Source organism: Vipera ursinii (genome assembly GCF_947247035.1).
Source record: "Vipera ursinii genome assembly, chromosome: 7".
Taxonomy (NCBI): domain Eukaryota; kingdom Metazoa; phylum Chordata; class Lepidosauria; order Squamata; family Viperidae; genus Vipera; species Vipera ursinii.
In genome coordinates, this window is record NC_139521.1 from 75,333,407 (window position 1) to 75,349,137 (window position 15,731).

The 15,731-nt window shown below is 45.5% G+C and overlaps 1 protein-coding gene across 1 annotated transcript in view; it reads left to right on the plus strand.

The window, feature by feature from the left end:
• The window catches only part of LOC310643047 (GDNF family receptor alpha-4-like), a gene marked incomplete at both ends in the record, with an annotated part of 106,296 nt that overhangs the window by 85,344 nt on the left and 5,221 nt on the right, over nt 1-15,731 (plus strand). Inside the window, 4 exons of the mRNA XM_083367079.1 lie at nt 1,429-1,774; nt 5,104-5,216; nt 11,614-11,748; nt 15,195-15,352. Coding sequence (XP_083223205.1) covers nt 1,429-1,774; nt 5,104-5,216; nt 11,614-11,748; nt 15,195-15,352 — 752 coding nt within the window. The remainder of the gene's footprint in view (nt 1-1,428; nt 1,775-5,103; nt 5,217-11,613; nt 11,749-15,194; nt 15,353-15,731) is intronic.

Below are 15,731 nucleotides of genomic sequence, written 5' to 3' on the forward strand. Positions count from 1 at the left end.
TTAGCTAACCTAGTAGCCTACATATATAGCAAGGAGAAATAAGACTGCGAACAAGCCGGTGAATCAAAGATTCCTAGAAAACCTTTGTCAAAGAAGAAATATTCATCCAGTGGTTTTATCATTTTTAATTGGGGTTTTTATTAAATTTCCTTCATAGTCTCTTGCTGTCTCTGCCACATCTCCAAAGGTTGAACAGCCAAGAGTCTGTTTTTTTTTTTCCTTCTTTCATTGCAATTCCTGACCTGCCTGGTTTAGACTGGATGATTCGCAGCTGGCTTGACATCCCATACTCAGCGTGTGGTCCTCAATGGAACCGCATCTACAGGGAAGGAAGTGTGTAGTGGGGTGCCCCAGGGCTCTGTTCTGGGCCCAGTGCTCTTCAACATCTTCATCAACGATTTGGATGAGGGGATAGATGGGGAACTCATCAAATTTGCAGACGACACCAAGCTGGCAGGAGTAGCCAATACTCCAGAAGATAGGCTTAAGATACAGGAGGATCTGGACAGACTCGAACACTGGGCACTATCTAACAAAGTGAAATTCAGTGGTGAAAAAAGTAAGGTTCTGCATTTAGGCAGGAAAAATCAAATGCACAGGTATAGTATAGGTGGTACCTTGCTCAATAGTAGTAACTGTGAGAGAGTCCTAGTAGACAATCACTTCAATAGGAGCCAGCCTTGTGCTGCAGCTGCCAAAAAAGCCAACCCAGTGCTAGGCTGCATTAACAGAGGGATAGAATCAAGATCGCGTGAAGTACTAATACCACTTTACAATGCTTTGGTAAGGCCACACCTGGAATACGGCATCCAATTTTGGTCACCACGATGTAAAAAAGATGTTGAGACTCTGGAAAGAGTACAGAGAAGAGCAACAAAGATGATCAGGCGACTGGAGGCTAAAACGTATAAGGAACGGTTGCTGGAATTGGGAATGTGTACTTTAATGAAGAGAAGGACGAGGGGTGACAGGATAGCAGTCTTCCAGTATCTCAGGGGCTGCCCCAAAGAAGAGGGAGTCAAGCTATTCTCCAAAGCCCCTGAAGGCAGGACAAGAAGCAACGGATGGAAACTAGTCAAGGAGAGAAGCAAACTAGAACTAAGGAGAAATTTCCTGACAGTTGGAACAATTAACCAGTGGAACAACCTGCCTCCAGAAGCTTTGAATGCTCCAACGCTGGAAGTTTTTAACAAGAGATTGGACAGCCATTTGTCTGAAATGGTATAGGGTTTCCCGCCTGAGCAGGGGGGTTGGACTAGATGACCTCCAAGGTACCTTCCAACTTTTTATTATTATTATTATTATTATTATTATTATTATTATTATTATTATTATTATTATTATTATTATTATTATTGTTGTTGTTGTTGTTGTTGTTGTTGTTGTTATTGCACACCATCATCTCCCTTGTGTCTTTCTGCTCGGCAGGCTCCGAGAATGAGGTCACGCAAGTGAACCGCTGCTTGGACGCCGCCAAAGCCTGTAACGTGGACGAGATGTGCCAGCGACTCCGGACCGAGTACGTGTCCTCTTGCATCCGTCGGGGGCCCCGGGCGGACCCCTGCAACCGGTCCAAGTGTCACAAGGCCTTGCGGAAGTTCTTCGACCGGGTGCCCCCCGAGTACACGCATGAGCTGTTGTTCTGCCCCTGTGTCGACACGGCCTGCGCCGAGAGACGCCGGCAGACGATTGTGCCCGCCTGCTCCTACGAAGCCAAGGAGAAGCCGAACTGCCTGACGCCACTGGACGCCTGCCGAGGGAACTACGTCTGCAGGTACCAACGCTCGCCTGCCCCAGCGGTGCTTTTTCAGGAGGCACCGGGACTCTCCTGTTTTGCCTTGGAAGAGCTTCCGCTTCGCATCCCGGAAGCCTCTTCAGCTCTTTATGGATGGTGGGGAAGGAAGGAAGGAAGGAAGGAAGGAAGGAAGGAAGGAAGGAAGGAAGGAAGGAAGGAAGGAAGGAATCAGGAGGGAGGGAGCAAGGAAGGAAGGAAAGAAGGAAGGAAAGAATCAGGAAGAAGGGAGAATGGAAGGAAGGAGGGAGGGAAGGAAGGAAGGAATCAGGAGGAAGGGAGAGAGGAAGGAAGGAAGGCAGGAAGGCAGGAAGGCAGGAAGGCAGGCAGGCAGGCAGGAAGGAAGGAAGGAAGGAAGGAAGGAAGGAAGGAAGGAAGGAAGGAAGGAAGGAATCAGGAGGGAGGGAGCAAGGAAGGAAGGAAAGAAGGAAGGAAAGAATCAGGAAGAAGGGAGAATGGAAGGAAGGAGGGAGGGAAGGAAGGAAGGAATCAGGAGGAAGGAAGGAAGGAAGGAAGGAAGGAAGGAAGGAAGGAAGGAAGGAAGGAAGGAAGGAAGGAAGGAATCAGGAGGGAGGGAGCAAGGAAGGAAGGAAGGAATCAGGAGGGAGGGAGTGAGGAAGGAAGGAAAGAAGGAAGGAAGGAAAGAATCAGGAAGAAGGGAGAATGGAAAGAAGGAGGGAGGGAGGGAAGGAAGGAAGGAATCAGGAGGAAGGGAGAGAGGAAGGCAGGAAGGCAGGAAGGCAGGAAGGCAGGAAGGCAGGAAGGAAGGAAGGAAGGAAGGAAGGAAGGAAGGAAGGAAGGAAGGAAGGAATTTGACTTTCATGGCTAGGGCGGGACTAGAACTCACTGGCACCTGGTTGATTGGCCCAAAGGCACCCAATTTGACTTTCATGGCCAGTCTAGCCCTGATAATGTCACCTAGTTGGGTCACGAAACGTCTGCAAGAACACAACCAAGCTCAGAGAGCGCCAAGGACACCATATTTCAACCCAGACCTGTGAATATTTTCTTCAAGTGGCTCTATCGTTTGGGGAAATTCATTCTGAGAACTCCGATTACTGGTTAATTCCAGGATTTGATAGCACTCGCAGATGCGGACAAACCCCAGAGATGGCCTCTCATTTCTCCCTCTCAACCGGCTGGGGTCTCCACCAAGATGTTCTTCTGATACCATCAAGTCATTCCTGAAATGGAAAAAGATAGAGAGAGACAGACCCAGCACTCTCTCCTGACGTGAAGATGGCTTTTCTCCACAGAGGCCTCCTCTCTTTGAAGAAGCCTCTAGGCAAAATCTGGTTGGAAGCTGAAGAACGCTGCAAGGATCTTAAAATCTTAAAATCTTCAGCAGATTTTCAAAGATAGAGAAGCAATAAAATTACCTCAGTTATTTCTCAGCCTTGCCTGGCTGAGGAATTCTGGGAGTTGAAGCCCACACGTCTTCTGGGAGTTGCCCCAAATGGTTGATACAGATTAGAGCAGGGGTCTTCAACCCTGGCCCTTTCATGACTTGTGGACTTCAACTCCCAGAATTCCTTAGCCAGCGTGCCTGGCTGAGGAATTCTGGGAGTTGAAGTCCACACGTCTTCTGGGAGTTGCCCCAAATGGTTGATACAGATTAGAGCAGGGGTCTTCAAACCTGGCCCTTTCATGACTTGTGGACTTCAACTCCCAGAATTCCTCAGCCAGCGTGCCTGGCTGAGGAATTCTGGGAGTTGAAGTCCACACGTCTTCTGGGAGTTGCCCCAAATGGTTGATACATATTATTAAGGCAAGGATTGCCTTGTGTTGCCTCTTTCCATCTCTTTTCTTCTGCTGGCAGTGGCTCTGGAAAAGTTTTGTCTCCCTTTGATAAATGGAAATAGAAATATAAATAATGTAAAATTCTGTTGTTCGCATCTCTCTGCCTCTGGGCTTTAGCATGCCTTTCATCCCTTTTTTCGCTTGTTAACTGTTTTGATCTTGGCTGATGCTTAATAAATAAATGAAGACTGGGTTTTTTTAATCCAAGCTGAGTTGAGTGGCAGGTGTGCGTGCTTTGATACGGAAGGAGAACAGATTAGGAATGTCCTGCTTGCAAACAAAGGTGGAAATCATCCACCTCTTGGTGTGATTTCTACGGTGTTTCTTTTTTTCTTTCTTTCTTTCTTTCTTTCTTTCTTTCTTTCTTTCTTTCTTTCTTTCTTTCTTTTCTTTCTTTTCTTTCTTATCTATCTATCATCTCTGTCTGTCTGTCTGTCTGTCTATCTATCTTCTATCTATCTATCTATCTATCTATCTATCTATCTATCTATCTATCTATCTATCTATCTATCTATCCATCCTCCTTCCTATCCTATTCTATCCTATCCTTTCTGTTCTGTTATATCTATATCTATTTATAGCTCTCTATCATCTCTCTGTCTGTCTCTGTCTATATCTATCTATCTATCTATCTATCTATCTATCTATCTATCTATCTATCTATCATCTCTGTCTATCTATCTATCTCTGTCTATCTATCTATCTATCTATCTATCTATCTATCATCTCTGTCTATCTATCTATCTATCTATCTATCTATCTATCTATCTATCTCTGTCTATCTATCTATCTATCTATCTATCTATCTATCTATCTCTGTCTGTCTATCTATCTATCTATCTATCTATCTATCTATCTATCTATCTATCTATCTATCTACCATCTATCTACCATCTGTCTATCTATCTATCTATCTATCTATCTATCTATCTATCTATCTATCTACCATCTATCATCTCTGTCTGCCTGTCTGTCTGTGTCTGTCTGTCTGTCTGTCTGTCTGTCTATCTATCTATCTATCTACCATCTATCTATCATCTCTGTCTGTCTGTCTGTCTATCTATCTACATCTATCTATCATCTCTGTCTGTGTCTGTCTGTCTGTCTACTATCTATCTATCTATCTATCATCTATCTATCTATCTATCTATCTATCTATCTATCTATCTATCTATCTATCTATCTATCTATCTATCCTCCTTCCTATCCTATTCTATCCTATCCTTTCTGTTCTGTTATATCTATCTATATCTATTTATATCTCTCTATCATATCTATCTATCTATCTATCTATCTATCTATCTATCTATCTATCTATCTATCTATCTTTCAACCATCTATTTTCCATCCCTCCAATCCTTCCTTTACCCATTCCTCCCTCCATCCATCCATGCCGCATTCCCACGTTTTTCCCTCCCTCCCTCCCTTTTGTGCCCTGCCAGCCAGGACCACCGACTCCATCTGGCCCTTAACGGCTCTCCATTTGCCCCCCTCCCCTTCCTCTCTCCTAGATCTCGCTATGCTGAGTTCCAGGTCAACTGCCAGCCCTCTGGACTCCTCTCAGGAACCGGATGCCAGAAAGAAAACTACGCCGCCTGTTTATTGGCCTACACCGGCATCATAGGTAAGGGGGGGTGTTTGTCTTTATTTTAATGCTACCGAGAACGGCGGGGAGATTTTGCATTTATTTAGTGATTTAATGCATCGGTTTAGTTGCTCATTGCACAAATTTCTGTTCCGGTCTCTTGGCAGGCCGCTCTTCCGATGCCCAGCAAGAGCCTCCAGCAGGAATGTGGGTGAGGTGGGCAAAATGGCGGACGCAGCTCACGATCCGTCCGCCATCATGCCCATTTGGGCAGGCCCACCTCTGCGGAGGCCACTAATCGCAAGAGAAGCCCCCAGGAAGGCCATTTGCCTCCCAGGGCTTTAATCTTCACGATCTGTCTGGAAAAGCTCTCTCTACGCTAAAAGTGGAAGGCCACAGCTGGAATGTCGCATCCAGTTTTGGTCGCCACGATGTGAAAAAGATGCTGAGAGTCAGGAAAGAGGGCAGAGAAGAGCCACAAAGATGATCAGGGGGGTGGAGGCTAAAACATATGAAGAACGGTTGCAGGAATTGGGGATGTCTAGTTTAATGAAGAGAAGGACGAGGGGGGACAGGATGGCAGTCTTCCAGTATCTCAGGGGCTGCCCCAAAGAAGAGGGAGTCAAGCTATCCTCCAAAGCACCTCAAGGCAGGACAAGAAGCAACGGATGGAAACCAATCAAGGAGAGAAGCAACCTGGAACTAAGGAGAAACTTCCTGACGGCGAGGATAATTAACCAGTGGAACTGCTTGCCTCCAGAAATCATGAGCGTTCCATCACTGGAGGTTTTTAAGAAAAGGCTAGACAATCACCTATCTGAGATGGTGTAGGTTCTCCTGCTTGAGCAGGGGGCTGGACTAGAAGCCCTCCAAGGTCCCTTCCAGGTCTATTCTATTCTAAGATAGATGGATAGATAAATAATAATGAGAGAGAGAGAGAGAGAGAGAGAGAGAGAGACAGACAGACAGACAGACAGACAGACGACAGACAGACAAACTATAAACAAGATGGATGGATGGATGGATAGATAGATATATAGAGGCTGAGATGATCATTTCGAACTCTTTATGTTCTCATATATGTGTGTGTGTGTGTGTGTGTGTGTTTTCGTAGATTTTCACTCTCAATCTTACACAGGAAAAGACCTGAATATGCCAAGACCTAGATAGATAGATAGATAGATAGATAGATAGATAGATAGATAGATAGATAGATAGATAGACAGACAGACAGACAGACAGACAGACAGACAGACAGACAGATGAGAGAGAGAGAGACGTTAGATCATAAATAAAAGTTGGAGGGAGGGAGGGAAAAATAGATGGATAGATAGATCGATAGACAGATATACAAATAGACGGACAGACGGATGGATGTTGTTGTTGTTGTTGTTAGCTGCGAAGTCGTGTCCGACCCATTGCGACCCTATGGACAACATTCCTCCAGGCCTTCCTGTCCTCTACCATCTTCTGGAGTCCATTTAAGCTCACGCCTACAGCTTCAGTGACTCCATCCAGCCACCTCATTCTCTGTCGTCCCCTTCTTCTATTGCCCTCGATCTTTCCCAGCATTAGGCTCTTCTCCAGTGAGTCCTTCCTTCTCATTAGGTGGCCAAAGGATTTGAGTTTTAGCTTCAGGATCTGGCCTTCTAAAGAGCAGTCAGGGTTGATCTCCTCTAGGACTGACCGGTTTGATCGCCTTGCAGTCCAAGGGAGTCGCAGGAGTCTTCTCCAGCACCATAGTTCAAAGGCCTCAATTCTTTGGCGCTCAGCCTTTCTTATGGTCCAACTTTCACTGCCATACATTGCAACTGGGAAGACCATAGCCTTGACTATACGCACTTTTGTTGACAGGGTGATGTCTCTGCTTTTTAGTGTGCTGTCTAGATTTGCCATGGCTTTCCTCCCCAGGAGCAAACGTCTTTTAATTTCTTGGCTACAGTCCCCATCTGCAGTGATCTTGGAGCCCAGGAAAATAAAATCTGTCACTACCTCCATTTCTTCCCCATCTATTTGCCAGGAATTGAGAGGGCCGGATGCCATGATCTTGGTTTTCTTAATGTTGAGTTTCAACCCAAGTTTTGCACTCTCCTTCTTCACCCGCAACAAGAGGCTCTTTAGTTCTTCTTCACTTTCTGCCATTAGAGTGGTATCATCTGCGTATCTTAGGTTGTTGATATTTCTTCCGGCAATCTTAATTCCAACTTTTGATTCATCTAGCCCTGCCTTTCTCATGATGTGCTCTGCATATAAGTTAAATAGGCAGGGCGACAGTATACAGCCTTGCCGGACTCCTTTCCCAATTTTGAACCAATCAGTGGTTCCATGTCCAGTTCTCACTGTTGCTTCTTGACCCACATATAGGTTTCTCAAGAGACAAATAAGATGGTCTGGTACTCCCATCTCTTTAAGAACTTGCCACAGTTTGTTATGATCCACACAATCAAAGGCTTTAGCATAGTCAATGAAGCAGAAGTAGATGTTTTTCTGGAACTCCCTAGCTTTCTCCATGATCCATCGTATGTTGGCAATTTGATCTCTAGTTCCTCTGCCTCTTCGAAATCCTTCCTGTACTTCTGGTAGTTCTCGATCCACATACTGCTGAAGTCTAGCTTGTAGGATTTTAAGCATGACTTTACTAGCATGAGAAATGAGTGCAATGGTGCGATAGTTTGAACATTCTTTGGCACTGCCTTTCTTTGGAATTGGGATGTAAACTGATCTTTTCCAATCCTGTGGCCACTGTTGAGTTTTCCAAATTTGCTGGCAAATTGAGTGTAGCACTTTTACTGCACTGTCTTTTAAGATTTTGAATAGCTCAGCTGGAATACTGTCGCCTCCACTAGCTTTGTTGTTGCTCAGCTTTTCTAAGGCCCACTTCACTTCACATTCTAGGATGTCTGGCTCGAGGTCAGTGACCACCTCATTGTGATTATCTGGGATGTTAAGCTCATTCTTGTATAGTTCTTCTGTGTAATTTTGCCACCTCTTCTTAATCTCTTCTGCCTCTGTTAGGTCCCTGCCATTTTGGTCCTTTATCATGCCCATTTTTGCATTAAACGTTCCCTTCATCTCTCCAATTTTCTTGAAAAGATCTCTGGTCCTCCCTATTCTATTGTTTTCTTCTATTTCTTTGCACTGTTCATTTAAGAAGGCATTCTTATCTCTTCTAGCTATTCTCTGGAATTCTGCATTCAATTGGGCATATCTATGTTTTTCTCCCTTGCCTTTCGCTTCCCTCCTTTCCTCAGCTATTTGCAAAGCTTCCTCAGACAGCCATTTTGCTTTCTTGCATTTCTTTTTCTTTGGGATGGTTTTGGTTGCTACCTGTTGTACAATGTCGCGAACCTCTGTCCATAGTTCTTCAGGCACTCTGTCTATCAGATCTAATTCCTTAAATCTATTTGTCACCTCTACTGTATATTCAACAGGGATATGATTTAATTCATACCTGAGTGGCCTAGTGCTTTTCCCTACTTTCTTCAGTTTAAGCCTAAACTTTGCAAGGAGAAGCTCATGGTCTGAGCCACACTCAGCTCCTGATCTTGTTTTTACTGACTGTATAGAGCTTCTCCATCTTTGGCTGCAGAGCATATAGTCAATCTGATTTCTGTGTTGACCGTCTGGTGATGTCCATGTGTAGAGCTGTCTCTTGGGTTGTTGGAAAAGAGTGTTTGCTACGACCATCGTATTCTCTTGACAAAATTCTATCAGCATGTGCCCTGCTTCATTTTGTACTCCAAGGCCAAACTTGCCTGTTATTCCAGTTATCTTTTGGCTTCCTACTTTAGCATTCCAATCCCCCCATGATGATAAGGACATCATTTTTTGGTGTTAGTTCTATAAGGTGCTGTAGGGCTTCATAGAACCGGTCAATTTCATCCTCTTCAGCACCGGTGGTTGGGGCTTGGACTACTGTGATATTGAATGGTTTGCCTTGGATTCGAACTGAGATCATTCTGTCATTTTGAGGATTGTATCCCAGTATTGCTTTTCCTACTCTTTTATTGACTATGAAGGCTACTCCATTTCTTCTGAGGGATTCTTGCCCGCAGTAGTATACCTGATGGCCATCTGAATTAAATTCACCCATTCCTGTCCATTTTAGTTCGCTGATACCTAAGATGTCGATGTTCAGTCTTGTCATCTCTTGTTTGACCACGTCCAGCTTTCCTTGATTCATGGATCTTACATTCCAGGTTCCTATGGAGAAAGAATCTTTACAGCATTGGACTTTCCTTTCACCACCAGACACATCCACAGCTGAGCGTCCTTTCGGCTTTGGCCCAGTCGCTTCATTCTTTCTGGCGCTACTAGTACTAGCCCTCTGCTCTTCCCCAGTAGCATATTGGACGCCTTCCGACCTGAGGGGCTCATCTTCCAGCGTCATATCGTTTTGCCTTTTGGTACTGTCCATAGGGTTTTCATGGCAAAGATACTGGAGTGGGTTGCCATTTCCTTCTCCAGTGGATCACGTTTTGTCAGAACTCTCAGCTATGACCTGTCCGTCTTGGGTGGCCCTGCACGGCATAGCTCATAGCTTCATTGAATTACGCAAGCCCCTTCACCACGACAAGGCAGTAATCCATGAAGGGGGACGGATGGATGGATGATAGATAATGGAGAAAATCTTAGTGATTAATATTTTTAGGTTGAATTATATTCAGGAAATGTAAAATACAATCTTTGCTGAGGAATTTTGGCTACGTCAGGCATAGTAATGACTAAGAGAATTATTTTGATAATTGGGAAAGTATTATTATTCCAAATATTAAGGTTTGGATTCAGGCCATGTGTAATATATCCATTTTTTTTAAAAAAAAATTAAATATGAATAATACATTGTATTCTTTGGGTACAGTGGTATTTATAAATCATCTGATGATTTAAAACCCTTTAACCTTTAAAACTAAAGAAAACAGATTTATATCCACGTTAACTAAGATTTCTAAAATATTAATATCGATAAGCCTAAGGTTGCTTAGCTTTTTTACATCTAAAACCAAGTGTGGCACCGATAAACAACTCCCAAATAATGTTAAATTATTTATTTTATGCTAAAGATTTCTATCTTAAGCTTAATACTTAAAACTAAGGTCTCTGTGGTATTGTTACTTGTTTTTGCATATTAAAAGAAAAAAAAATGAAACTTCCCCTTAATGTATGCACTGCCAATTTGCAGTATTTATAAAAATATAACCCCCATTTTTTTTAAAAAAAAAAACAACTTATCCATTTTTGCAAAGACATTATTTTCTGCTCTTCCAAAAAAGCTGCCATCTGTATCCATTTGCCTGGAATTCATAACACCGTCTTCTCTTTTTTCATTAAAAATCTTCCTACAGGATACTGTTAAATATTTTAAAGCTAAGTAACAGGCTTAGCCTGTTTATACAATTTTCTTTTTGGGTTTTGGGTTTTATTTTTTAATCATTCATTCCGATATTTCTAGTTTGTTCTGTACTTTCGGGGAAAAAAATGTCTACTTTTTTTCCTGGCGGGTAATAAAATAAAAGGGTTTTTCTTCAAACACGCCGCATGGGTAGACCTCAACGTACCGCCCAAATCGAGCCCAAAATTTATGTTGCTAAGTGAGACAGTTGTTAAGCGAGTTTTGTCCCATTTTACGACCTTTCTGGCCACAGTCATGAAGCGAATCGCTGCAGTTGTTGAGTTAGCAACACGGTTGTTAAGTGAATCTGGCTTCCTCCATTGCTTGTCAGAAGGTCGCAGAAGTGGATCGTGTGACCCCAGGACAATGCCGCCGTCATAAGTACAAGTCAATTGCCAAGCACCTGAACTTTAATCACCTGATGGTGGGGACGCTGCGACGTTCGTAACTGTGAAAAACGGTCATAAGTCAATTTTTTCAATGCTGTTGTAATTTTGAACGGTCATTAAGCGAACTGTTGTCAGTTGAGGACTGCCTGTGTAGCAATGTTTCTCAACCTGTTTCTCAATGTTTCTCAATTTTAAGATGGGTGGACTTCAACTCCCAGAATTCCTCAGCCAGCGACGGGATGGCTTAGGGTGCCAGGAAATTGACTTAAATGTACTGGAGCTTTTTAAAAAGAGACTGGACAGCCATTTGTCTGAAATGGCATAGGGTCTCCTGCTTGACCAGGGGGTTGGACTAGATGACCTCCGAGGTCCCTTCCGGCTCTATTCTGCTGGGTTGATCGACGTGTAGGAGAGATATTTTACAGAAGAGTTTTTCAGCCTTGGCCATTTCAAAACGATGTTTTTTTTCAAGCTCGGTCTCTTGAAGATAACGTGGACTTCAACTCCCAGAATTCCCCAGCCAGCCACAGCTGGCTGGGGAATTCTGGGAGTTGACGTCCGCAAGTCTTCCAAGTTGCCACGTTGGGGGGAAAACTTTGAAAAGTTCCCCTGGCTTTCTCAGAGTTGCTCTCTCTTCCTTCCCTCCCCTCGGCAGGCAGCACCATCACGCCCAACTACATCGACAACTCGACCGCCAACATTGCGCCCTGGTGCACGTGCAACGCCAGCGGCAACCGGCAGGAAGAATGTGAGCGTTTCCTACACCTTTTCACCGACAACCTCTGCCTCCGTAAGTGTGGCCTCGCTGAGCGGGTTGGGGACGGTTCGATGGAGGAGGTGCGTTGCTTGGGAGTGCGGTGCTTGGCGGCTGGCGGGAGGGCGCTGGGGCCTTTGGAAAGGGCCTTTCCAGTTGGCTGCCTTTCCCGGCAACTAGACGGACAGGGCAAGCCGTGGCTAGTCTGCAAAGTGAAAGCAAAGCCCTCTCCCTTCTCGCACTGATGATGTTGCCTAGTTGGGTCATGAAAGGTCTGCAAGAAAAGCCCCAAGCTCAGAGAGCACCAGAGACACCACAGTTCTCCTCCTCCTCCTCCTCCTCCTCCTCCTCCTCTTCTCTGCAAACCCTTCTCCCTTCTAGCACTGATGATGTTGCCTAGTTGGGTCATGAAAGGTCTGCAAGAAAAGCCCCAAGCTCAGTGAGTACCAAGGACCCCAGTCTTTTTCCTCCTCCTCCTCCTCCTCCAACCCCACTCCCTCCTAGCACTGATGATGTTGCCTAGTTGGTTAACGAAATGTCTTGCAAAAACAACCAAGCTCAAGCTCAGTGAGTACCAAGGACCCCAGTCTTTTTCTTCCTCCTCCTCCTCCTCCTCCTCCTCCTCCTCCTCCTCCTCCTCCTCCCCCTCCTCCTCCTCCAACCCCACTCCCTTCTCGCACTGTTGATGTTCCCTAGTTGGATCATGAAAGGTCTGCAAGAAAACAACAAAGCTCAGAGAACATCAAGGAGACCACCCTCTAGTTCTATTCCATTTGTGGTCCATTTCTTCTTCTTCTTCTTCTTCTTCTTCTTCTTCTTCTTCTTCTTCTTCTTCTTCTTCTTCTTCTTCTTCTTCTTCTTCTTCTTCTTCTTCTTCTCCTCCTCCTCCTCCTCCTCCTCCTCCTCCTCCTCCTCCTCCTCCTCCTCCTCCTCCTCCTCCTCCTCCTCCTTCTTCTTGATGAAAGAAGAGAGCCTTGTACGGTGGGGAGAGACATCTTTTTTCTGATATGGTGACCAAAATTGGCTGCAGTATTCCAGGTATGGTCTCACTAGGGTTTTATAAAGCAGCGCTAATACTTCACCTGAGCTTGAGTCTATGCCTGTTTATGCAACCCAGGATTGTATTAACCTTTTTGGCTGCTGCTGCACACGGCTGGCTGGTGGTCAAGTGATCGTCCACTGGGACTGTTTTTAAGCCAGGCCTCTCCCAGTCTGCACTTGTGCCTTTGGTTTTTCCTGCCTAAGTGTAAGACTTTGCTTTCCTCCACTTTTTCTTTCTTTCTTTCCTTTCTTTCTTCTTTCTTTCTTCCTTCTTTTTTCTTTCTTCCTTTCTTCCTTCCTTTCTTTCCTTTCTTTCTTTTTTCTTTCCTTCTTTCTTTCTTTCTTTCTTTTTTCTTCCTTCCTTTCTTCCTTCCTTCCTTTCTCTTTCTTTCCTTTCTTTCTTTCTTCTTTCTTTCTTCCTTCCTTTGTCTTTCTTCCTTTCTTTCTTCCTTCCTTCCTTTCTTTCCTTTCTTTCTTTTTCTTTCTTTTTTCTTTCCTTCTTTCCTTCTTTCTTCCTTTCTTTTTTTCTTCCTTCCTTCCTTCCTTCCTTTCTTCCTTCCTTCCCTCCTCCCTCCCTTTCTTTCTCTTTCTCTCTTCTCCTCTCCCCCCTCCCCCTCCCCCCTCCCCCTTTCTCCCAAGGGGACATTTGCTGTCCTGCCTGGTGTGACTCCTGACGCTTACTCAGAGCAGGTCTTGGGAAAGAGGCAGGCGTGTGTGTGCTGCCACAAATCTCTGGTGTCTCCTTGAGGATGAAAGAAGGGAGCTTTGTGAGGTGGGGGTGGGGGTGGGGGGGGACGACAGCCTCATCCCACATGGGAATACGTCTCCATCCATCAAAGCCCATCGAGGGTACCAAACGATCCAGCCTCAAGGCAAGGTGATGGGATTGAAGCCCGAAGGACAGCAGGCTAGTCTCAGCATCTTCGGGTGTTTGTGTTTGTGTGTCTGTGTGTGTGTGAGTGACACTTTGCCACCCAGACAGGCTGGTTGTCCCCTTTTGAGCAGCTGTTCCCTAAGCGAGGGATGGGAACTGCAACTGGTCCTTGATTTACAGCAGCTCATTTAGTGACCATTCAGAAGTGACAATGGCACTGGGGAAAAAGCGACCTAGGATGGTTTTTCACACTTACGACCCTGGCAGCATCCCCGTGGTCACATGATCCAAATTCAGAAGCTTGGCCACTGCTTCATCTTTATGATGGTTTGCAGTGTCCCGGGGGTCACATGATCCGCTCTTGCGACCTCCTGTCAAGCAAAGTCAGTGGGAGAAGCCAGGTCCACTTAGCAACCGTGCAGCTAACTTAACAGCTGCGGCAATCCGCTTAACGACGGTGGTGGGAAAGGTTACAAAATGGGGCGAAGCTCACTCAACGACTGACTTGATTAGCAGTATAAATTTCGGCCTCTATTGTGGTCGTAAGTCAAGGACTACCTGAAATCGAGAAGAGACCCAATGTAGAACTAAGGAGGGATTTCCTGACGGTGAGAACAATTAACCAGCGGGACAGATTGCCACCAGATCTGGATGTTTCATCGGTGGAAATTTTCAAGAAATGGACAGCCATTTGTCTGAAAGACTACAGTGGCTCCAGCCAGAGCAGGGAGTTGGACTAGAGGACCTTCAAGGTCCCTTCCAATTCTGTTATCCTATATACCAGGGGGTCTTCAAACCTGGCCCTTTTATGTGCCTGGCTGAGGAATTCTGGGAGTTGAAGTCCACAAGTCATCAAAGGGCCAAGTTGGAAGACCCCCCTGCTATATACTATGTGGAAATTGGCCTCCTTATCTAGCTTCTTATCTAACTGGTCTCTCTATCTAGCAGAAGCAGTAGCCCATTTCCCAGATATGCTAACTTTCCATGTGGGAGGATTCCAATTCAAAATAAGAGTTGGAAGGGACCTTAGAGGTCTTCTAGTCCAACCCCCTGCTCAGGCAAGGAAACCCTGTACCATCTCAGACCAGTGGCTGTCCAGTCTCTTCTTAAAAGCCTCCAGTGATGGAGCACCCACAACATCTGGTGGCCAGGTGTTCCACTGGTTAATTGTCCTCACCATTAGGAAGTTTCTCCTTAGTTCTAAGTTGTTTCTCTCCTTGATTTGTTTCCATGCATTGTTTCTTATCCTGCCTTCAGGAGCTCTGGAAAATAAGTCGACCCCCCCTCCTCTACTTTGTGGCAGCCCCCCCAAATACTGGAATGCTGCTATCGTGTCTCCCCCCCCCAGTCCTTCTTTTCACTAGACTGGCCATTCCCAAATCTTGCGACCGTCCTTCGTATATTTTAGTCTCCAGATCTTCTTACTTACTCTTCTCGGCACTCTTTCCAAAGTCTCGGCATCTTTCTTGCAACGTGGTGACCACAAACTGGATGCACAACGGATTTCAGCTGGGGGTGTGTGGTGGTTGTGTGGCTCTCACAACCCCCTTTTTTTCCTTCCCTTCAGAAAATGCCATCCAGGCCTTCGGCAACGGGACCTATTTGAGCGCTGCCTCCAGTCCGTCCACCTCACCCACCACCCAGATGAGAAAGCAGGAGAGGAACACCGATAAAGTGGAGGCCACCCACCAGGAGAACATTCCGGAACAGTTGGAACCCACCAAGGTAGGCCAAAGGACTTGGGCCCGCTCGGTGACCGACCCACCGGATTCTTTCAGATCTTTGGGCTGCATTTGTACCCAAGGCTCCGTTTTGTCGAGCCTGGGTTTGCGGTTTGGTTGTGGGAACGCAACACGTGTGGGTTGGACGGGTCATGGAGGGGGTGCATTGGTTGGGGGGGGGTTGTGTGAGCCCAGCCACGGGGAGGCATGATCCAGTGCTGAGCAGGCCACATGAAATCTGGTCCTTGAACGTGCAAGCGGAAGAGAACAGCCCGGCTTCGTGTCAAAATCAAAGTCTCTTTCTTACGGTCTTTGACCAGCTTTCCAAGAAAAGGGTAAGAGTTTAACACAGGAAGTCCTCGACTTATAACTATTACTTTAGT